Source organism: Polypterus senegalus, chromosome 1 (assembly GCF_016835505.1).
Source record: "Polypterus senegalus isolate Bchr_013 chromosome 1, ASM1683550v1, whole genome shotgun sequence".
NCBI lineage: Eukaryota > Metazoa > Chordata > Cladistia > Polypteriformes > Polypteridae > Polypterus > Polypterus senegalus.
Window position 1 is genome coordinate 181,741,403 of NC_053154.1, and position 24,868 is coordinate 181,766,270.

At 37.3% G+C, this 24,868-nt stretch overlaps 1 protein-coding gene across 1 annotated transcript in view; it reads left to right on the forward strand.

The window, feature by feature from the left end:
• The window catches only part of tfa (transferrin-a), an 84,147-nt gene that overhangs the window by 11,280 nt on the left and 47,999 nt on the right, over nucleotides 1-24,868 (forward strand). The window contains exons 3-8 of the mRNA XM_039764143.1: nucleotides 10,822-10,924; nucleotides 11,257-11,448; nucleotides 14,081-14,216; nucleotides 14,362-14,417; nucleotides 19,122-19,288; nucleotides 21,685-21,838. Coding sequence (XP_039620077.1) covers nucleotides 10,822-10,924; nucleotides 11,257-11,448; nucleotides 14,081-14,216; nucleotides 14,362-14,417; nucleotides 19,122-19,288; nucleotides 21,685-21,838 — 808 coding nt within the window. The remainder of the gene's footprint in view (nucleotides 1-10,821; nucleotides 10,925-11,256; nucleotides 11,449-14,080; nucleotides 14,217-14,361; nucleotides 14,418-19,121; nucleotides 19,289-21,684; nucleotides 21,839-24,868) is intronic.

Sequence of the window (24,868 nt, forward strand, 5' to 3'; positions counted from 1 at the left end):
ATTTCACAAGAAGCGATTGAATTAAGTTTTTTTTGCAAACACAGTCTCTAAAACTGTTTCCAGAGCATCGTGAATATAGGTGAGCTTTTCTTCAGTTTTCATGCATCCTTTGACACTATGAGTTCTAAAATGCATACAGATTGCTTACAAAGTTGGCATTTTTGTGGATTAAGTTTGAATCTAGCCTGGCACAGTCTACTGAACACTTCATTAAGCCTTATTAGCTTTGCCGGAATGGTATTAACTGAACCTAATAATGCCATCTAAATAAAAGTGTCTTTTTCTCTTTTCTTTGTCACTTTCCTCAATCTATATTTGCCATTAGTCATTTGACAAATCAAATGTACTAAACAAAGTGGATCCTGAAAAAGCATCTAAAGTGAAATCCACACAAGGCAAGCAATATATATTCTTAATTGTGACCATGTGATCGTCAGTAGTCAAAACAAAACCTATAGGAGCCATCCTTTTTATATACTAAAAGAACAGGGTGAGACCGTCGGCTATGGCTGTTCTCAATTAAGACAACATCCAATAACTTTTGTACCTGTTGGTTTATTTCTTACCTGACTATTGGAAAAGTACAGAATGCTCTTTTTCATACTGGTGACACAGCTGATGTCCAAATTCTATTTTTGAATAACTATTCTACTGAGATCAGTTGAGCTAGTGCTGAAAACAGCACAGTTCTTAGGCAGGAAATCATTAACCTATGCAAGTTCATCAGATGTCAGAGAACCATTTTCATACTTTATAAAGTATAATAGGCTGTGCTAGTATACAGAAGGATAATAAATCAGAGGGTATATTTCTGACCAAACAGAACTACCAAAAACTGGAGAACTGACATGCAATGAGCATTTTGTGACTGACGTTGTGGATGGTATGTAATGTTATGGGTGTTATGTGATTCGTGTCATGGGTATTGCGGGCTACAGCAAAAATGTTGCAAAAATGCACTCTGCCTTCTCCATTTTTCCCTGACTTGCTACCTCAATCAGTTATGGATATAAATGTAAATAACAAAAGGTTGTATCAACATAAAATCCAGAACAATAAGTAAGTAATAGCATAATTAACACAAACACAGTGTTCTCTAATTATAACTAAATTAATAACTTTAATGACATCCTATAATTTAAATACAGTAAAACAGAAAAAAATGTTTATTGGGAAGAATAAGAAGCCACAACAAACTTCTGTCACTTTATCTCCTTTATAGGTCTAAACTTTAGCTATAATAAATTGGCACATAACATAGATGTTATCTTTGGCACCAGTATTTTTCAAAAAGCACATTACAACACTATTCTAAACCCATTTTTCCATTTTAAGAATACTGGCAAATTAGAATGATACTGAGATATTTTCATACATATACAGTATATCAAGCAGGATTGACTACTATAATGCATTATTAAAAGGTTTTTCAAATCATTCTATATGCAGGTTTCAATTAATTCAAAATAATTCTGCAAGAATAATTACTAAACCTATAACGCATGACTACATAACTCTTGTTCTGAAGTTTTTATGCTAGCTTTCACGTAAGGTTAAGGGTGATTTCATAATACTTCTTCTTATATAAAACAACTTTAAATAGCCTAAGCCCTACCTAATTATGTAAACATACAATTATATGCAAGATTCAAGATGCTGGTCCACTGAACATTCCAATGATTAATATAACTACAGTAGAAGGTCATGCTTTTAGCTGCAGTGCCTCAAAGCTTTGGAATGATCGTTCTGCTTGCATGAGAGATGCTCATTTGGTTTCAGCTTTTAAATACAGGTTGAAGACTCACTATTTTAGTCTACCATACTCTGTTTAAGGCTACTAATTGTGTATATTGCACCTCGGTATGTTAGTCATTTGTACAAAAAATCTAAGCATTACAATAATTATTAACTTTTTGAAACTTCTCTGTTCTGTTTTCCTTCTTTGTATTGTGCTGTGGCACTTTGTAGCACCATTCTGTTTCTTAGTGGTGGTGGAGGAAGTACTTATGAAACTTATTCAACTAAAAGTACACATAAATGAGCAAAAATATACTCTAGTAAAAGTAGAAGTAGCCAATTGACTTTTCTACTTAAGTAAGAAAGTACTTGCTTGAAAAAACACAATGTATTAATATAAATGTACTTCTTAAATTTATTCTGTGATGCAACAGTATACTATGACATTAATTGTGCCTACTAAATGTATGTTGTATTAAATGCAAAAATAGTACAGTTGGTACCATCTTAATTAAGAATGATGCAGATTATTCTACTGACAAACCTAGATTAAGACCTCAAATGGCTCCAGGGTTTCTGACTCTAAAGGCCCTCCCTCCACCCCCACCCCACCATTAAATAATAAAATAATAAAGCCCACAGTATTATCAGTTCACACTAAATATGTTTGAGTGTGTATAAGCAACATACACAACTTTTGTCATACAGAATACAGTTCTGCAGGTTGACATGATAATAAGACAAAGTCATGATGCGTGTATCAAACACATGCCGCCAACGCACATACAGAAAACCAATACACAGCACTCAACATACATTACTGTGCAACAGGAGATCATAAAATAAAACAAAACAGAAAAATAATAGTTCAGCCTACCACTGCATGCCACTATAATAAGCTGTTGATACTTAGCTATCTAAAGTAAAATTGCACCAGGCTATTATAGGCAGTTGTAAAACCACTGAACTTACCTTTGGAAAAGGTGAACTTTAAGAGGGCTTAATCGAATTTAAACATTTAAGGTAGGGTAACCCCCGGTAATAATTTCTTCATTTCATATACAGCAAGTATATAAAAATAATTTAATTTATGATGTATGCACTTCCTGTGCATTTTTTGCCAAAAAGTATTTTTCATTCACATTGCTTTTATTATGTATTTTTTATTATGTACAACACTTACATTAAAATGTATGTACATAAATAACCCATTTTTAAGAATTCATTTTGAGGGAGGAAACCATATTGGATGGGGGGCTTGGTACCTGAAGACCCCATGGCACCAAATGTGGTTCATTACAATAAATGTAAAAAACAAATTGATGCCTGCAGCATTACATACACAGGAAATCAACTTTCTTTTGAGAGCTCAGCTAACCAACATCTATTAAACATTTTTAAAAGGCCTATGTCACTTTTTGCTTCGGAAATTGAACCAAACAAAATAAGAGAGTGTAAAAGGATTTTAGAACATTAGAACATTAGAACACTCTAGATGAGAACAGGCCATTCAGCCCAACAAAGCTCGCCAGTCCTATCCACTTATTTCTTCCAAAAAAACATCGAGTCGAGTTTTGAAAGTCCCTAGCATCTTACTGTCTACCACACTACTTGGTAGCTTATTCCAAGTGTCTATGGTTCTTTGTGTAAAGAAAAACTTCCGAATGTTTGTGCGAAATTTACCCTTAACAAGTTTCCATCTGTGTCCCCTTGTCCTTGATGAACTCATTTTAAAATAACAGCCTCAACCAAATGTAGTAATTTCCTTCATAATTTTAAACACTTCAGTCATGTCACCTGTTAATCTTGTTTTGTTTAAACTGTATAGGCTTATCTCTTTTAATCTTTCCTCATAATTCAACCCCTGTAGTCCTGGAATCAGCCTAGTCACTCTTCTCTGAACCTTTTCTAGTGATGCTATGTCCTTTTTGTAGCCTGGAGACCAAAACTGCACACAGTACTCAAGATGAGGCCTCACTAGTGCATTATAAAGGTTGAGAATAACCTCCTTGAACTTGTACTCCACATATCGTGCTACAGTATATAACCTAACATTCTGTTAGCCTTCTGAATGGCTTTTGAACACTGTCGGGAAGTCGATAGCTTAGAGTCCACTATGACTCCTAAATCCTTCTCATAAGGTGTACTCTCGATTTTACGACCGCCCATTGTGTATTCAAACCTAACATTTTTACTTCCTATGCGAAATACTTAACATTTACTGACATTAAATTTCATCTGCCACAAATCAGCCCAATCCTGTATGCTATCCAAGTCCTTCTGTAATGATATGACGGATTCCAAATTATCTGCTAATCTACCTATCTTTGTATCATCTGCAAACATAACCAGCTTGTTACTTATATTCCTATCTAAATAATTTATATGTATTAAAAATAGCAGTGGCCCTAGCACTGACCCCTGTGGAACACCAGTCTTAACATCTACCAATTCTAAAGGGGTTCCTCGCACCATCATCCTCTGCTTCCTGTGTCTAAGCAAATTCTGCACCCATCTAAAAACATTACCCTGAACTCCCACTTCTTTTAATTTGATGCCCAACCTCTCATGTGGCACCTTACCAAAATCATTTCTGAAAGTCCAGATAAATAATATGATATGCTCCACTTTGATCGTATCCTTTTGTTGCCTCCTCATAGAATTCCAGCATGTTAGTAGATAGATAGATAGATAGATAGATAGATAGATAGATAGATAGATAGATAGATAGATAGATAGATAGATAGATAGATAGATAGATAGATAGATAGATAGATAGATAGATAGATAGATAGATAGATAGATAGATAGATACTTTATTAATCCCAAGGGGAAATTCACATAATCCAGCAGCAGTATACTGATACAAAGAAACAATATTAAATTAAATAGTAATAAAATGAAAAAATGAAAAAAATTAAAATAAAATTATTGTTAGCATTTACTCCCTCGGGTTGAATTGAAGAGTCGCATAGTGTGGGGGAAGAATGATCTCCTCAGTCTGTCAGTGGAGCAGGACAGTGACAAAGGTCTGTCACTGAAGCTACTCCTCTGTCTGGAGATGACACTAAGTGGATGCAGTGGATTATTCATGATTGACAGGAGTTTGCTTAGTGCCCGTCGCTCTGCCACAGATGTTAAACTGTCCAACTTTAATCCTACAATAGAGCCTGCCTTCTTAACAAGTTTGTCCAGGCGTGAGGCGTCTTTCATCTTTATGCTGCCACCCCAGCACACCACCATGTAGAAGAGGGCACTCGCCACAACCGTCTGGTAGAACATCTGCAGCATCTTACTGCAGATGTTGAAGGATGCCAACCTTCTCAGAAAGTATAGTCTGCTCTGACCTTTCTTACATAGAGCATCAGTATTGGCAGTCCAGTCCAATTTGTCATCCAGCTGCACTCCCAGATATTTAAGGTCTGCACCCTCTGCACACAGTCACCTCTGATGATCACAGGGTCCATGAGGGGCCTAGGCCTCCTAAAATCCACCACCAGCTCCTTGGTCTTGCTGGTGTTAAGGTGTAAGTGGTTTGAGTCGCACCATTTAACAAAGTCTTTGATTACTTTCTGTACTCCTCCTCCTGCCCACACCTGATGCAGCCCACAATAGCAGTGTCATCAGCGAACTTTTGCACGTGGCAGGACTCCGAGTCATATTGGAAGTCTGATGTATATAGATTGAACAGGACCGGAGAAAGTACAGTCCCCTGCGCCCCTGTATTGCTGAACACAATGTCAGACCTGCAGTTCCCAAGACGCACATATTGAGGTCTGTCTGTAAGATAGTCCACGATCCATGCCAAAAGGTTTCAGTCAGCTTGTCTCCAAGGAGCAGAGGTTGGATGGTGTTGAAGGCGCTGGAGAAGTCCAAAACATAATTCTTACAGCACCACTGCCTCTGTCCAGGTGGGAGAGGGATCGGTGTAGCATATAGATGATGGCATCCTCCGCTCCCACCTTCTCCTGGTATGCGAACTGCAGAGGGTTGAGGGCGTGACGGACCTGTGGCCTCAGGTGGTGAAGCAGCAGCCGCTCCATGGTCTTCATCAGATGTGACGTCAGAGCAACAGGCGGAAGTCATTCAGCTCACTAGGACGTGATACCTTTGGGACAGGGTGATACAAGATGTTTTCCAAAGCCTTGGGACTCTCCCTGTTCCAGGCTCAGGTTGAAGATGCGCTGTAGAGGACTCCCCAGTTCCAACGCACATGCCTTCAGCAGTCATGGCGATACACCATCTGGACTCGCTGCTTTGCTGGCACGAAGTCTTTTCAGCTCTCTGCTCACATGGGCTGCTGTAATTGTGGGTGGGGATGTCTCACCTATGCTGGTATCAGCAGAAGGATGGTTGGAGGATGCAGTACTCGAGGTGAGAGTGGGTTACTGTGATCAAACCTATTAAAGAAGTTGTTCATTTGGTTTGCTCTCTCCACGTCTGCCTCGATGGCGGCACCCCGCTTCGAGCTGCAGCCAGTGATAATCTTCATCCCATCCCACACTTCCTTCATGCTGTTGTTCTGCAACTTCTGCTCCAGCTTTCTCCTGTACTGCTCTTTCGCCGCCCTGAGCTGGACTCGGAGTTCCTTCTGCGCGCTTGAGCTCATGCTGATCACCACCTTTAAAAGCCCTTTTTTTCTGGTTCAAAAGGCCCTTGATGTCACTTGTAACCCATGGCTTGTTGTTAGCATAGCAGCGTACTGTTCTTACTGGAACTACAATGTCCATACAGAAGTTGATGTAATCAGTTGTGCATTCAACAGCCTCTTCAATGTTCTCACTATGTGTCCCAAGCAATATATCCCAGTCTGTAGTTCCAAACCAGTCTCTCAGAGCCTGCTCTGCCTCAGGGGACCACTTCCTGAATGAGCGTGTAGTTGTAGGTAGCGCCCTCACTCTTGGTTTGTATTGAGGCTGAAGCAGAACCAGGTTATGATCTGCTTTCCCAAGCACAGGCAGCAGGGTGGCGCTGTATGCGTCTTTAATGTTTGCATACAGTAGGTCGATAGTCCTGTTTCCCCGAGTGTTACAATCCACATACTGGGAGAAGGCAGGTAATGTTTTGTCCAGCGTTACATGGTTAAAGTCTCCAGCGATTAGCACAAGTGCCTCAGGGTGCTGCGTTAGTAAAACACGACCTCCCTCTTCTGAACCCATGCTGACTGTTCAGAATAACTCCTGTCCTTGCCATGTGTTGCTCAATCTTATCCTTAATAATTCCTTCCATTAATTCTCCTGTGATGCATGTTAAGCTTACTGACCTATATTTCTTCATTGTTTGGTGTTGTTGGGTGCATTGTATCTTTTGCAGTGGACTTGCTGTTATTGGACTGCACATTGCAGCTAAAGCTGCTGGAACCACTGCTATCAGCCATTTCCTGTAAGGTCACTGTATTTTGTCTCAGCTGTGGTATTTATGTCACATACAAAATTATCATTTACTTATTTATGACTTTATTTTTGAGTTTGCAAATGTCAGTATTGTATAGTTTTTAACAAAGCATCTTTTACTTCTCTTAAATTTTTCCTTTTGTTGCATCATTGGGCTCTTGCTTTGAATGGCCATGTTATCTCTTTTGTGGAACAATAACATCAAATGTCCAATCTCATAAAGGTGACATATTAGGCACTTGCTCTGATCATGTCCTACCCACTCATACTTTTGTTTAAAGTTTTTTTTTTTTTATTTAGGTCTAATTGTCCCTCTGTGAGCAGAGCCCCAGGGTCACTCATCACTCGAGTCACCTTGATGGCAGATCCGAATATGCATATACATATTAGGTTAATATGTTATATTTATAAATTCTGGCTCAAACAATTCCTATAATGAATTGTACAAAATAATATATTCTAATATATATACATTTTTACTGTATTGTATTTGTATGATGAATGAGAAAATGATCAATGACAGAGTTCTCCCTTGCTGATGATGTTGTAGATCTAAATAGAATAAATCAAGCAAGCACTACTTTTGTACTTTAAGCATCTAAATGAAAGAGGCTAACATCATTTTTACTTTGATTGTTTCACTGATTTGTGATATAGAAGGTGTGAATACTTTATTATATTTGGGTGTTACAGAAACCAAAGCCGTCCATGATGCTTCAACAGTAGTATCATATACTAAACAACACTGCAAATATCACAATAAGATAGGGGGTGGTTTATCACTCATTACAGAATTAATGCATGGACAAACTTAATTAATCTTAGAACAGATTACAACAGCACTCCTGTTGAACTCTACAGAACAATTCCTTTGTGCTTGCTAATCCCATGATTCACTGAAAAGAGTCATTCAAAAAGAATATTCATATGACTGTAAAATGTAACACATCACCATGCAGAAATGTAGTGGAGTAGAAAGTTGAGGTACTTGCTGTAACTATAGTGGATTAAAAGTCAAATATATCCACAGGTAAATCTACTTAAGTTAAATACAGATAAGTGAAAATCATACTTAAGTAGAGTCAGGTCAGGTTGGGAAGCATTTACTGGTACAACAACTCGGGATCCCAGTTTACAACACCCCAGGCAGACACATGGTCCAGTCCCATCCTACAGAAATGACCATCTATTTGCTGCAGCCAGTTGTTTATATGGGCGTTACATTGGACTGGTCCAGCTGCTCAGGTCCTCAGCAATGAGGATCCTGCAAGTCAGATCACCCTCAGGGAATTGCACCACATGGCCATAGTGCCGTAACTGACACTCCCTCACAATGCAGGTAATATGCCTCATTCGGGACTCCATTTGACACAGAGTCAAACCAGCAGTACCCTAGGATTCTCTGGAGAGACACTGTACTGAGTCTTTGTCTCTGATCACTGGATAGCATCCATATCACACAATCATATAGTGAACAAGGAAGCACTAGGACTCTAAAGACTTGGACCTTCGTCCTTTTACAAAGATATTGGAAGCCCCACACACCCCTTTCCAGGGACCTCATAAAGAGTCACCAGAGACATGAATGTGGCTACCGAGGTAAGCAAACCTCCATGCAATCGACACTCTCTGAAAAGACACACTGCTGCTGGCTGTGTCCAAGAGGTTATTTAAAGCCTAGATCTTGGTTTTTATCCAGGACACTCACAAATCCAGACACTCAGACTCCTCACTCAGTCCCTTCAGAGTCCTGATCAGAGCCTCCATTGACTCAGCAAAGATCACAGCATTTGTCAGCAAAGTCAAGATCAGTGAATTTTTCTTCACCAACAGATGCCCCACAGCCGCTGGACCCCATGACCCTGCCCAACACCCAGTCCATGCAAGCATTGAACATGATAGGAGCAAGAACACACACATGATGAACCCTAGAATTAAGTAGGAAAAACACAGAGGTTCTACCTCCACTCTACACGGCATTCGCAGTACCAGTGTAAAGGCCAGCCATGACATCCAGCAACTTCAGGGGGATCTTGTAAAGTCTCAGGATGTCCCACAGGACAGTTCGATCAACTGAGTCAAACACTTTCCGAAAATCGATAATGGCTGCAAAGAAACTCTGCTGATATTTGTGTTTGTGCTTGATCAGAACCCTCAGTGCCACGATGCAGTCATTGATAGTCTTCTTAAGAGTAAAATCAGACTGCTCTAGTTGCTGGTGGGTGAGATTGTGATCACGAATTCTATTAAGGATGACCTAAGCAAGGACCTTATCTGGCACTAAGAGCAGTGTTATCCCCCTGTAGCTGTCACATTCCAGGGGATCACCCTTCTCTTTCCAGACGGGGACAAGAAGTCCCATTTTCCAGTCAGTTAGGATGACGCTTGTCTCCCAAATAGAAACAAAGATTCCTTGAATTGCCAGGATGACAGGTTACCACAGCCTGGAGAAGTTCACCTCAGATACCACAGATCGCTTCCCTCCCCTCAGCTAGTTCACCTGTGCAATCTCAGTTAAAACGAAATGGAGGATCAGCCTCAAGAACCAAGGACCCAGAGATGTCCAATGTCCTTGCTGGTTGATAAGCTTTAAACAGCTGCTCAAAGTAGCTAGCCTAGTGGGCCAAAACTGCAGCGTCATCTGTAGGGACCATTCCATCAACTACCCTGAATGTGACACGCTGAGGAACAGATTTGGATATGCGTATTGTTTCGATTCCTCCATAAGCAGGGCGTGCGTCATTAGACCAAAGATTTTGTGTCACTTGCTCACAGATTTGTCTAACAAACACCTCATTTTCTGCCTTTAGAGACCCTACATCCATTGTTACTCTTCACCACCGCTTCTAAGCTGTTTTCCTGCCAATGAAAAAGATGCTAGAGATATAAGGAGCCCTTTAGTTCTAGGATGAAAATATTTTATTATATTATTAGACTGCCCAGCATGTTGAAAGTCAAGTAGGAAGTAGGTGGCCATCTTTCTAAAGTTTACAGAACTATGACTCTTCCTGACAAAAAGTTTATTTTCTCCAGGAATTCTTTTGACTGGAGTTTATTTTCTTCTTCAGTGTCAACTGGCCTTATTTATGTTACACTGTTAGTGGATTTACATTGTCATTATTGTTTATTTTGATAAAATTAAATTTACTGTTTTTGTTGCTGTATGTAAACGATAAACAATATAATTGTCACTGCATTACCGTTGGTTGGGAGCATGCACTGTCAGAATGCATTGCTACACCTACCACACAATCAACCACATGGATTTTGGACACAAGTGCAGCCGTGCAACGGGTGACACCTCAGCACCACACTGGAACAGTTTGTGAGGTTTTTTACAGTGGCTGAAGTACCAATCCAGCCACCAACCCCTGAGTTTTCCCTGCAACTTGAAGGCCCTGCTTGCAGGGCTAGATGCAGGTTAATGTCATACCCAGGATGAAGCAATTGCAGGTTAATGGCCTGACTTAAGGGCCTAATGGAGTAGAGTCACTTCTGGCATTTATGGGATTCAAACTTTCCGATTGCTGGTGCAGATCCCTAACCTTAGAGCCACCATTCCACCCTTGTTACAGCTGGAAACTTGTATAAATGATCCATGCTTGTACTGAGCATTGACATCCAGTTAGACAGAACATTTATGCAACTCTGTGACATCCCTTTTCTTATAGTGTTTCTTTCCAATTTCTAGGATGGGAATGCAGATGCAATAACTTTGGATGGTGGAGATATCTATGAGGCTGGTCTTATTAATTATAATCTTCATCCAATTATTGCTGAGGACTACGGAGAAAGTAAGATATTTTCATGATATGAAACAGACAGGGATTGCATATTTCTGGGTGTTTTTGTCACATTTTTGTATATTCATTGATGTTAGTAAGACTCTAAGAAACTGAAAACATCATTTGGTAAGATAGCCCACCTACTAGCAGACAGAGGAAATAAAAACAGATTGAGACAATATCAAATCCTCTTATTATATACTTGGCTTAAGTGCACAGTTTAATTTTTTGCTGTAAAAAGGGCTTCCATACTTCAGTGTAGTGTGCTATTTTTAAATGAGGTTTTCTACATCTCTCAAAATTACTTGTTGATTTTGTATTGTTTATCCGTCTGCTTGCAGATGATGCAAACTGTTATTATGCAGTGGCTGTGGTTAAGAAAGGAACTGGATTCAGTTTCAAAGAGCTTAAAGGAAAGAAATCATGCCACACAGGTCTGGGGAAATCAGCTGGCTGGAATGTACCCATTGGGGCTCTTATTTCAAATGGGTTACTTGCTTGGAATGGAACAAGTGAAGAAACTATAGAAAGTGGTAAGTGCTAAATATCATACCCAACTTAATAAGCCAGGCAATGATTATTATGAGAAAGTAATGTATAAATGAAGTAGTAATCTATATGTTTAGTAATAAATTTCCCTTAGAAAGGCTTAAAATACTTTACAAATCTGTAAACAGTCAATCAATCAATAAATAAAAATGTTTTATTTAGGCACAAATACCCATGCATAACTTTGCACAGTTTAAATATACATGTACCCCTTGCATAAGAACATGCAAACTCCACACAGACAATATCCGGGCCAGGATTTATACTCAAGAATCTAGAACTGTGAAGAAGTGGGTCTAATCATTGTACCACCATGCAAAACCAGTAAACCAGTATTTTTTGTGTTAACGCTATGCACAATTTTTTTCCTGTATTAAACTGAATTTACATTTGACAATGAAAAGCAAGAAATTTCAAGTACCCTACAACTTCTTTTTTTAAACCATAATTTATTTTCATACCTAATTTCACGTATCCTACTACATCTTAAGTTGATGTCACATTATGTGACAGCAAATAATGTACTGTTTGATGAAGCTGGTGCTGTACAAAGAGTTAACAGGCATGGCTGCAATTCAAGTGCTCTGGAGGGAAGGCAGTAGTACTTTCTGTGGAGATTTAGGGGATTTGCCTGGAAATAGTGCCAAACTGCTCTTATACATACACTTGTGTTAAATATATTAGGACATATGGGGCACTTCACTCTCTAGAGCTCTGTAGAATTAGAGAGAATACACACTTTCACATAGGCAAACAAAAGCAGGATCGGCTGCCTTCATGTACAAGTCTAATATCTCACAGAAAATAAAAACCTTTATAAGTCATTGATTGCCTAATGCAATTGGCATTACCCATCTGAGGTGCTTACTTCTTGGAGTGCTATTTGGCCAGCTTGTAACCCATTTCAGATGGACGGCACTTAAGAAGATGCCATTGAATTCTATACATTTCAGGAAGTCACAAAAGGCCTTGAAATCATTTCAAAATTAAGTTTGACTTGTGTTTTGAAAGACTCCAAAGACTCTTTAAAGAAATTCAATAATAAAGAGTGCTTAATAAAAACTAGTTTACGTTTATCTACAGTATGCAGCTTTGAGCCCAAAACATGACAAGATACATATAACAAAATGTGGCCCTCATCCACCCTAACATTAAACACATAACATTTTATGTATATATACTGTAATTCATATCCCCCGATTCTTAGAAATCATAAGGAAATACAGTTGAATGATGAACATGAATGCATGCTGGTTTTATATTTGATTTAGTCTCCACTAATCCCCATAGTGTAAATGACAGTCAAACTCTGTAATCAGTGAGTGACATTTTACTGTTCTCAATGTGAGAAATTTAATCTGCAAGCATTCATATTTCTAAGGATCACTGCAAAAGCTAAATGACTTCTGGTATAAAGATTTGGTTTAATGGTGGAGAGTAACTGTGAGTGGAGCTGTGGAAATTACATAGTTTTTTAGAGTTCATGATAGGGACAATTGATCACACAGATATGACTATAGATATAAAAAATAGTGAAAAAATAATTTTTCAATTAAATGTTTTACTTGGTGGCTTATGATTACCTTGTTATGGCTCAAATTTAGTTCCGCTTACTTACTGTTCTACACATACAGTAAGCTCCTCAGATTTAGTTAATACAGTATGTGTTTTATAGATAATGCAATATCATTAACAATTTTAAATGGGCTTACCTAGGTGCATGTATTAGCCAGTTATGGCAGTGTTTGGAGATCTTAAGAAATACGTTGTTGAATGTTAAGGTTCATTCAGCACCCATGACAGCCCTTCAGAATAGTGCATCTTTCAGTCACTTACTAATACATAAACACATCTTAATGAAGGCTTTGTTTGTGTTCGTTTGTAATAAATGACTCGTACATACAAACATAAATGGAAAACCTTAAAGTAACTATTCTAAAGTGTTAATGTAATAATATTAAAAATCAGTTTTAGACTTTCAATAATGTCCGGTACAACTAAGGTGTGGTGTCAGAATGGTCAAGAAAGACCAATAAGGCACAGCTGTGGGTCATCATTATGAAGACATTGTGAGGGTTAAAGGGCTATTATCCAACAATGATGTTGTTACTTTTACACCATATTAAAAAGACATGTAAGGTACAAACATATCCTAATACACAATATGCAAAGATAAGATAGATTATTGTGTAATTTTAAGATTATTATTAAAATAGACAAAAAGCATATTAAACAGTATTGAAAATCTGATTGTACAATAGTTTTAATACGTTATGCTTTGCATGCCTGAGTAACTTAATTAATGTGTGTTTAATGTAAAATAATAATTTGGTTAACTTCAGGATCAAATTCACCATAGTGCTTTCTTTGTGTGTTTGATGGTTGACTTTAAACAGTCAGTCCGCTTGTCAATATGTGTATAGATCCTATGTTATTGGAGAAAAAAATGTTGAAGACATGGTATTCTTATTCTGAGCAACCATTATATATGTGCAGAGAAAGAGTTTCAGTAAGTAAAAATTCCTGAGCAAAACTATTAGAAATGTAAAGGCTACAGGTTCAAAAAAAAAAAAGAATTATTTTGCAAATACACTGATTTTCTATTATTTTCTATAGCTGTATCCAGATTCTTCTCTGCATCCTGTGTACCCGGTGCGGAGAAAGAACTTTACCCAAAACTTTGTCAGCTGTGCAAGAAAAACTGTGTTCGATCCCATGATGAACCTTATTATGATTATGAGGGTGCTTTTCAGTAAGTCATTCTTTGCTTTCTGTTCAAAACATACTGTAGAGAGCTAAGCAGGCTCTAATATTGAAGTTTTAATGTTGTGTTATCTAAAATTCATCTATAGTTGAAAATGTTGCAGCCAAAAACTCTGTATTTATGTCTTTTTCAGATGTCTAAAAGATGGCAAAGGAGATGTTGCATTTGTCAAACATCTCACGGTTCAAGGTAATGGTCATTGTTAATAAGTATTAATATTTTCAAAATGTTATTAAAAATGTCCACGTAATCTATATAAGCATTTTGTATATCCCTATAAACAAATAGAAAAATTAATTTAACTCAAGATATCATAAAGTAATTAAAGATTGTGTAATATTTAACAACAAGTGGTAAGTAAGTAACTGGTGGTAGTGCATACTGGGGTGTAACAAATCTGCAAATCATACCTCTTTTTTTTTTTTAATTCTGTGCTTATTAAATCAACAACTGGGAAAACTAAAGAGAACACTTAACTTTACATAAATTAACTATGTAAACATGAATTCATACATAAAAAATACATAACAATTCTCTTAAAAACAGTATAAGTAAACAAAAATAAATTAGGATCTTTCACTGATGCCTAGGGAAATGCAAGTACTAGTATAGATTTCTGAACAAGCCCTGCTTGTGAGCATCACAGATTTCGAGGTCTGATTTGACATTTTTGAAAAGGGGTTGGGCTGAACAGGATACAATACCTGTCTTGCTTACCCTACTGTTATAGTAGAAAGAGCTCCCCATGCATTCGTTTCATGTTTTCATGGTTTTACTTTTTAAAAAAAATCAAGTTCTGTATTGCAATTATGCCCCAAAAGTGTAGCTCAAATCCTTTGGGGTTTAAGCCCAAGTGTACAATCAGTGATGTGGCTTAGTGAGAAAATAAAGGCGTTAGATAAGCTTCGTGCAGGTGTAATGAAAAGTTCAGATCATCATGAAATGAATGTCGTCCATGAGTCTGGTGTTATGGTTAACAGGTTAACGAATCGACCAGCTGGCTAGGTGTTAAACATCAACTCGCTTGTCCTATGCTCCCATACATCGACCTCTGGATCAAACAGTGCACAAAGCAGGTGACACCGACAACTAAAGGTCAAAAACATAAACATAATTTAAACCTATGCAATTAGAAACCTATTGTAATTAGTTATTATTACAGACTAGCTGTGTAAGCCCATGCTGTAAAAAGGCTGTGCTTCTAGAAACCATGGATTCTGGCACTTCAATCAATCGGTCGCATCAGCTGTGCATTAGCGGCTAAGCAAGGTTCTCTTTACTCAGCGATTTTGTTTTGCTGACGTGCTTGCCTCTGTTGTCTATCAGTGGCTAAGCGAGTGTCCGTTTCATCAGCAGTTTCACTTCGGGGACAACAGAGACACTTTCTTTGAGGTTCATGCTGTAGCCTCTCACTTCTGGACACCTTGCACTTCCGGGACAGACAGACAGACAGACAGACAGACAGACAGACAGACAGACAGACAGACAGACACACTTTCATGCTTAGACGTTTTATTATTATAGATACTAAGTCATAGAATTCCTCAATAAAGAAAGCATTATATTTTGTCGGGTCAATAAATAACTATGAGGGACTGCATCATTCCTTGAGTAACTATAACAAGACACTTGAAGGACACAAAAATGCCAAAACTGGTATCTTTACATACCATTGCCTTTTATATCTTGTCACAAATGAATGAACGAAATTCTAATTTAGAGGTGCTGTCTCAACTAACACTATTCAGTTTAACCTTAGTAAACTTAATATGTATAACAAGTATATTCATAGAAGCACTTATTATAAAGGAAAAGATCAAGCATTACATGGCAAGAACAGGTGTATTACAAAACAGTCAGCATGGCTTTAGAAGAGGAGCTCATGTTTCACTAAAGGACTGGCAATCTATGAGGAATTATCCAGAGCATATGATCAAAGAAGTGTGTATGATATTGTTTATCTTGATTTCAGAAAGTTTAAATAAGCCCCTCATGAAAGGCTAGTGATCAGACTAAAATAAATGTTAATTCAAGGCACAATGTGTAGATTACTAAAACATTGACTAAAACTCTGGAAACAAAGGAACTTGTTCAAATTTAGGCAATGTTAAAAGTGTTACACCCAGGGCTCAATGCTGGGGCTGATGCTGTTTTAATTATATATAACTGATCTTGATAAGAATACACAGTAAATAACAAGGGATTGCAGATAATGTAGAACCAGTGTTTATTACAAAGGGATCCTGAACAGAATGCAGGTTTGGGCAGATTTGTGACAGATGAAATTTAATATAAATATATGTTACTTATTACATATATGAAATAAAAATATGTTACATTAGAATATACAGTTGGAATGCTGAAACTTCAAACTGCAGTTAGAAGTATGCAGAGGTCTTAGTGTATTTTACATTATCATCATATAGATCCAGAAAGTTAACAGAAGCAATTGAGAAGGCTAATAAGATGTTAAGTTATATAGTATGATGTGCTGTGTACAAATCAAGGGACATTATGCTTAAACTATATAACTCACTAATAAGGCCTCATCTAGTGTACTGTATACAGTTTTGGTCTCTATTTTACAAAAAAGACATAGAAAGTGCATAGAATAAAACTACAAGGTATGAGCTATGAGACAAAAATGAAGGATTTGATCTGTTTTAGTTAAGCAAACAGAGATTAAAAGGTGACATGACTAAACTTTTTAAAATAGAGATTCTCCAATTGACATCCGTAGTTCAATATACATAATTATATAATTATTTTTTTATTAGAGAAATGGTGAAAATGGTAAAGACTTATTTTAGTATTTTTATGTCAAGGAACAATAAGCCTATAGGGTTTCATTTTGTTAATAAAAAATGAACAGTTAAAATCTGAGGTCCATAGTGTAATTATAAATTACGCTTTAATATGGGACCTAAAGGGTCTCTGCATCTGATTATTCAGTAACCTATTGTAACGAGTTTTCTAAAGGGATAAAGGAAAAAAAAAAATATCAGAATCAGCCAATCAAATAACATATGTAAGTCTGTGGACGCTCGTTTGCGCTATTGCCCACCTTTTTCCCAACATATCAGTACGCAGGACACAGGGTAAAATCACCAAGAAGTTGATTTTTAATTATTTTCTTAAATAAAGTGCACAAAGCACCACAACCACCACAATAAACAATAAATCAATGATCACACAACAATTCTCTCCTCCCAGCAGCTCCGTCACTCTTCCTCCCAACTCCACCTCTTCCCTGGGCCTCCATGTAGTCCTTTATATAGTCCTTGAAGTCCTTGACTTCTGTCCTTCCGTCCATGTGATTCACCAGCACTTCCAGGTCAAATGGAGACTTTTATTTTCTTCATCCCGGAAGTACTTTTGTCCTTCCATCCCCATTAACTTGGGAGTACTTTTGTGCTATAATGGAAACAGAAGTCTCCGTGTCTCCCTGCAGCATCCCCTGGTGGCACCCATGGTACCCAGCAGGGCTGTGAAGCCGAACTCCATTTCCCATAGTGCCCTGCGGGAATTTGGGGCACCGTTAAGCTGCAGTCCATCTACCATCCTGGGGGTATCGGCCAAGTTGAACTGCCGGCCGACATTCACACATGAAATCGTTGATCAGATTCAGCCTTAAAAAATCAGATTGGAAAATCCCCAGTTAAAAACTATCAAGAGAATTAATGGAGTGGGTCCCAGGAATCCCGGAGCGTGCAAGGAGCAAACAGATGCAGGTGCACATATGAGCATGCACACGCAATTCTGAGGTTGTTTGGGGCGCTTGGCTGATTGTGCATTCATGTGCACACCTTTGAGCTATGCAAATGAGTAGGAGCAGCCCTGTCATGCGATGTCTCCCTTTGGACACTAGTGATGGGTCATTCTTGAACGATTCGTTCATTTTAAACCATCTTCTTGAGTCTTCGGGTTTGAGTCTTTTGTTCATCACGTGACAGCTCCATAAGCTTAACCTATGCAATCTGAGCCGGTAAAGAGAATTGATTAGTTCATTCCTCGAGTCTTTCGAGTCGTTTGTTCTTTTGTCACGTGACCACTTACCGGCTCAGTACCTCAGTCAAATACTAATGTAAAATTCCATTTGTTGTATGTTGGATCATATTTAGAAATTATCATGAAATTATCAAAAATATCTAAAACGCATTTTCTTATAAATTAAAAAGGTCTTTCAATTTCTGTCACTATGATTTTGTTACTGTATCTTGAGGATCTGTGGTGTGTTATTTTATAAATAAATAATCCTGTTACAAATAAATTATTGATTAATTATTGTAATCAACATTTGTGTAAGCACTAGATGTGTTAGGGAGGTAACAGGTAACATTTTAATTATATTTTGCTAAAATGAACGAAATGACTCGAAAAAAGATTGGCTCATTTTGCTGAACGAGACTCAAAGGTCCGAGTCAGTAAAATGATCCGAACTTCCCATCACTATTGGACACCAACAGACTGGCTGAGGGAGATGTGAGTAGAGTTCAGAGGGGAATCCTATTAATGCCGAAGGGGTCTTGTTGTGGGTACCCAAACCCAGGATTGTTGGATGACTGCACCTGTGGGCTATTTTTTTTTTATTGGATTAGTCATTGATTTTAACTTCCACCTTGCACATCATTTTATTGGGCTATTTCAGTATTGTTGGAATGCACTGCACTAACCACTTTGCATCAACCCCTTGTTGACTGTGTGTGCCCTCATTTGCCTGGCTCATCCTCGGCTCTGGGTTCAAGAGGCTCCTGGAAGTAATCAGAGAGCATGATGACAACTTGGAATGTCTCAAGCTCCTCTTTCAAAAAATGTATTAACATTGTAAATTCTTTCTAAAAATTAAATATATTTTGGTTTCCAATATTTTTTCTGTTTTATTTCTACTAATAGGAGCTGACAAGGATGAATATGAATTGCTGTGTGAAGATGGAACCAGGAAACCTATTAATGAATATAAGTCCTGTTTCTTTGCCAGAATCCCTGCACATGCTGTTGTGACAAGGAAAGATGCAGACTTAGCTGATAAAATTTGGACATACCTTGAAGAAGCCAGACAGGTGGGTACTGTAAAAAGTTTTCTTTTTTGGTTGCTTTTACAGAAAAAACTAGACTTGCAAATAATATTCAGACTTAGTATTGTATAGTATATGTAGTAAATGCAATGTAATAACTGGAATTTGATTGTAATTGGATTAACTTTGTTATTAGTTCAATAAATTTCAAAATAATAAGGTAAATAGAATTATGGTCACAATCTTGAAACAGATGACAAAAGTGAGAATGTGGCAGGTGTGAATTGTTTGGTGAATGCTGAAGGGTATATTGTGATTGATGATTAAACATACTTAGAAGAAATATATGAAGTTGTTTTACCTGCATTCATTGGTTACTGTGCACTTTTGACCCCACTATTTTAGTTTACCTTAAGCAATAATGAACCTGAAATAAAATTGCAAACCACACATATCTAACTCCAGAATACTTGCATCTTTAAGAGTACTATTGCTAAAATAAATATATATTGTTTTTTGTAACAGTATTTCTAATATGATTGTAGTTCAAATTAGCTGTGAAAATGACCTAATGTAGAAAAATGGTATCAGTCTAAACTGTGAAAAGAACATTAACTTATTTTTGCAAGAACCTCAGAAGTCTAATTAAATGCGCATTGTGTGTATTTTGTTTGGCCAAGAAAGCTAAAAAAATTGGTAGTCATTTGGATTGAATAAGGCAACTTTGTAATATATAGAGCTTCTAGTTACCATATTGTTTTTTTTTTTTACAACACAAAAGTACTAGGCCAATAACATTTCAGAAGTTAGCTATATAGCCAAGAGTCCGCTCTTATGTTACTTTTTTTGCACAGTGCCAAGCAGTGTATATTGTAACATTAGAACAATCTACACAAGGACAGGCCATTCTGCCTAAGCTTGCCAGTCCTATCCACTTAATCCTTCCAAAATAACATTAAATCTAGTTTTGAAACTCCCTAAATTCCTGAGGTTTACCACCGTAATTTGGTAAAATACTTCTTGTGTCTATGGTTCTGTGTGTAAAGAAAAACTTCCGAATGTTTGTGCAAAAATTACCCTTAACAAGTTTCCATCTGTATCCTTGTGTTCTTGATGAACTTGTTTTAAAACAATAGTCTCAATCCACTGGGCTAATTCCCTTCATAATTGTAAACACTTCAATCATGTCTCCTCTTAATCTTCTTTTGCTTCAACTGAACACGCTCAGTTCTTTTAATTGTTGCTTCTAATTCATTCTCTTTATTCTTGGAATCAGCCTAGTCACTCTTCTTTAGACTTTTTCCAGTGCCGCTGTGTCCTTTGTGTAGCTTGGAGATCACAACTGTACACAGTACTCCAGGTGAGGCCATACCATACCAGTAGGTTATAAAGCTTAAGCATAACCTCCTTGGACTTGTACGCTACACATTGTGCAATATAACCTAACATTCTTTTAGCTTGCTTAATGTCTTCTGAATACTGAGTGGAAGTTGATAGTGTCGACTCCTAAATCCTTCTTATAAGCTGTACTTTTGATAGTCAGACCTTCCATTGTGTGTTCAAACCTAAGATTTTTACTTCCTGTGTGTTATACTTTACATTTACTTACAATAAATTTCATCTTCCACAAATGCAAATTTAGAGCATCTGCTATTTCACTGTCTGTATTTTTTAATTCCCCTTTACTATTCCTGATGCAATTCACCTCCTCCTTGACAATTATCTGGGTTATCTTTCACCAGATCTGCTAACTTCCCCTCTAAATGCCTTTTAGCATTCCAAATATTCTTCTTAATGATTGCCTTCATTTTCTCTTACACTCTACGATTCACATTGGATTCATTAATCTTATACACCTTATACAGCTGCTTTTTCCCTTGCATCTTCTTTTTCAACTTTTTAAATCAATGTGGATTTTATCCCACTACAGTCTCCTTGGACTTCACAGTCTCTGCTCAAATTTTCCCCTGTGTAAGTTAAAATTAACAGTTTTAGTCTTTGCATCCACTCTCTTTGAAAATGTTGAGAATTTTATTTATTACATTCAGCCTTCCTCCCTTGTTGGTGCTTTAACATGCTGAGTTAAAAAACAGTCACTGATCACTTTTAAAAACTGTTGAACTTTGCCATTTGCAAGTTTAACCCAATTGATACTTGGGTAGTTAAAGTCCCAATAATTATAATATCCCCATGTAACCTTGCCCTTTTAGTGTTATTAAAAAGATTTGTATTAAAATTACTGTCTACATTGGGTGGTCTATAACACACTTCTAAAATAATACATCTTTCCATAATATTTTCCAGATGAAGACAGATGTCCTCACTAAAATGGGGCTCATTGTCCAATTGACTTGCATTTAAAGTTAACATACAGTAAACAGCAACCCCACCTCATTTTATGTTCTATATTTTGTTTGTAACTTTTTCTTTCTTTTTTCCAGAAATTCCCAAATCTTTTTAAATCTAGCTACTATGGAGGGAAAAACCTGATGTTTAAAGATTCTACAGTAAAGCTGGTCAAAGCTCCTGAAAATATGAACTCTTTCTTTTATCTTGGAGCTAAATATACAAGCGTTATAAGATCACTCACAAAAAGTAAGTAGGACTAACTAGAAATGGTAAAGTGCAACACTGCATAATTTTTTTGTTAGATTTACTCAAAAAATATTTGAAAACATTATCGGTAATATTCAGTGACATACAGAGTCTTACAGATGGGCAGGGGCAAAACTCTTGGGCATGTTTTGGAAATCTAACTGAAACCTATACTAAGTTGTTTCCTGATTTATAACAAATGTTTCCTTGTAGACATCTGTTCACCACAGATTGTTTTGTATTATATTGTTTTTATTTTAAAAATTGCAGCTTGGAAAATGAGCACTCAAATTAGGCTGTTGGGACAGGGAATGTGGCATAAGTTTTAAGGAGCTCATTAAAACAGTGAAAGACAGTTTCATCCTCATTCTGCTTTAAGGTTGTCAGCTGGGTTTGTCCATTATGACCCTTGGTTAAGACAAATGATAAATTGGTTCAGTCAACAGTTGTTCCTCATCTGTACTGTGGAAACCACACACTCTTTTGACCATCTGGATAACTTTGTGATGTCTTTGCTTAGTCCTGTTTTAAAACACAGTGAGTGTCATGATTATTATGATACACAGCATGTTTGTGATTAAACAGTGTTCATTTAGTTTGAATATGCAGAACATTTTGTGGCATTGAAAGGATTTTCTTTTTGCTGAGCATTTGTCATAGTTAATTGATTATTTTCACCTGTTTTTGCAATTGATATACTGTTTAATTGAGTGGATATTTTTACATGTTTTGCGTGATTGTTTGCATGATTTCATTGGTTAGAATGTGACTAAATCATGAAGTCAACAAAGGAAAAATGCTCTGAGGCAGAGCCATGGCTGGAAGAATGTTTGTCTGGCTGGTTGAGATCCCCAGGACTGACTTAAATAACTCACTGCAGTCCATTTGGGAATGTCATCTTCACAATGAGGTGTTGTCGATTTGCTGGTATCAGTGGCTTGCGGCTCAAACCCCGACACCAGACATCAATGATACTTAACTTTATAGTGACAGCTTCTTGATTTCAAGCAAAAAAAAAAATATATATATATATATATATATATATATATATATATATATATATATATATATATATATATATATATATATATATATATATATATATATCCATAAAAGTAATTGCATCACATGGTCCTGATCAGAAACAAATCTCTTGCAGCCACTCCAGCCTCTTCCTTGGCATCCTAAGAGCATTTGTTCTCCCTTATCTCAAACTAGCTCTGGCAACCTTAAGGCTGATGTTAGCAGAAATGGATGAAATCTGTTCTTGCTATCAACCTAAAAAACAGTAACTGCAGGTTCATAAACTTTCAGAAGTTTAAATAAAAACTATTGTTCACTTGGCACTTCTACTTCTAGCATTTTTCAATACTTTCACAAGAATTATGAGAAGTTTATTAGACTTGTTATGTTTCTGTAAATATATGCCATAAAATAGTTGATAACAGTATGTTTATGTATTTACGGAAAAAAGTTTATTTCATGTAAAATATTTTTCCATTAGAAACACTTGAATCTATACTAATAAAAGGCAAAGCCCTCACTCACTCACTCACTCACTCACTGACTCATCACTAATTCTCCAACTTCCCGTGTGGGTGGAAGGCTGAAATTTGGCAGGTTCATTCCTTACAGCTTCCTTACAAAAGTTGGGCAGGTTTTATATCGAAATTCTACGCGTAATGGTCATAACTGGAAGCAGTTTTCTCCATTTACTGTAATGGAGATGAGCTTCAACGCCGTGGGGCGGAGTTTCGTGTGACATCATCACGCCTCCCACGTAATCACGCAGTACATAGAAAACCAGGAAGACCTCAAAAAAGCGCTGAAGAAAACATGCATTATATAATTGAGAAGGCAACGAAACAATAAGAAGCGAGCGAGTGACATATACAACCATATTCATGAGTTCTGCTACTTCGGAAACAAAGCACGATGTAAACCTACACTTTAAATTAAGTTCATAGACAGGCTGCGCTGGCGTTTGTAATTTAGTGTCTGCCCATATAAGGCCGTCCGTCAGCGGCAATCCAATAGCAAACTGCCACTGGTAAATATTCACGGGTGAAGGACTGTGCTTATGGAGAGGAAGATGAGATGGTCAGGGTGGTGTTTGACACAAACTCAGCGAAACTGTGAGAGAAAGTTTTAAGTGCCAGGACTAAGGTAACATTAAATACAGCCATGGACATAGCACGAGATGGCACCAGCACAGCTGGGAACCTTTGATGCATGTACACCGAGTGGCTCACGTGAACTGACGCAGTGCACAGATAAAAGCAACAGTTCCAAAGAGCGCTGAACAAAAACCGAATTACACAATTGAAAAGGCAGCAAAAATATGAAGCGTCTGATACATACAAGGATATTCATAAATCCAGCTACTGCGGAAACAAAGCACACGTTGGAAAAAGTCAATGTCCCGCTAAAGGAAGACAAGTGTAAAAAAAACCCGTGCATGCAGTGTGTCAGGTCTCAGATAAAGAAGAAGACGAGCTGTTTATTGATGCAGTAAGAAACGAATCGATGAATGAAACCTGTCATCTTTACAACGATTGACAAACACGGAATGTAACTTGAACACAACACATCCTACAAATACTGAACCTGATTGAAAGAAATAATGATAATCAAATCCTTGATGACAGCAACACTCAGTAACACTCACAAAACAAATACTGTATATTGACAGTCATGTTACGTTATTTTTAAAATGTTCCCTTTTCTTTTCTAGCTTTTTTAACACACTACTTCTCCGCTGCGATACGCGGGTATATATATATGTATATATTGTTGATTCTGAAAATAGAGCCTTTAAAAACCGATGGGAGGCTGAGTATATGTTTACTGAACCCGTGTGTCTCATTTGTGGAGCTAATGTGGCTGTAATTACAGAATTTAATCTAAGACGGCACTATGAGACAAAACATCAGGGTAACCTGAATGCAATGCAGAAGATACAGAAAGCAGAATAATTAAATAAGAATCTGACACTTCAGCGGACATTTTTACCGTGCACAATCACAAAGT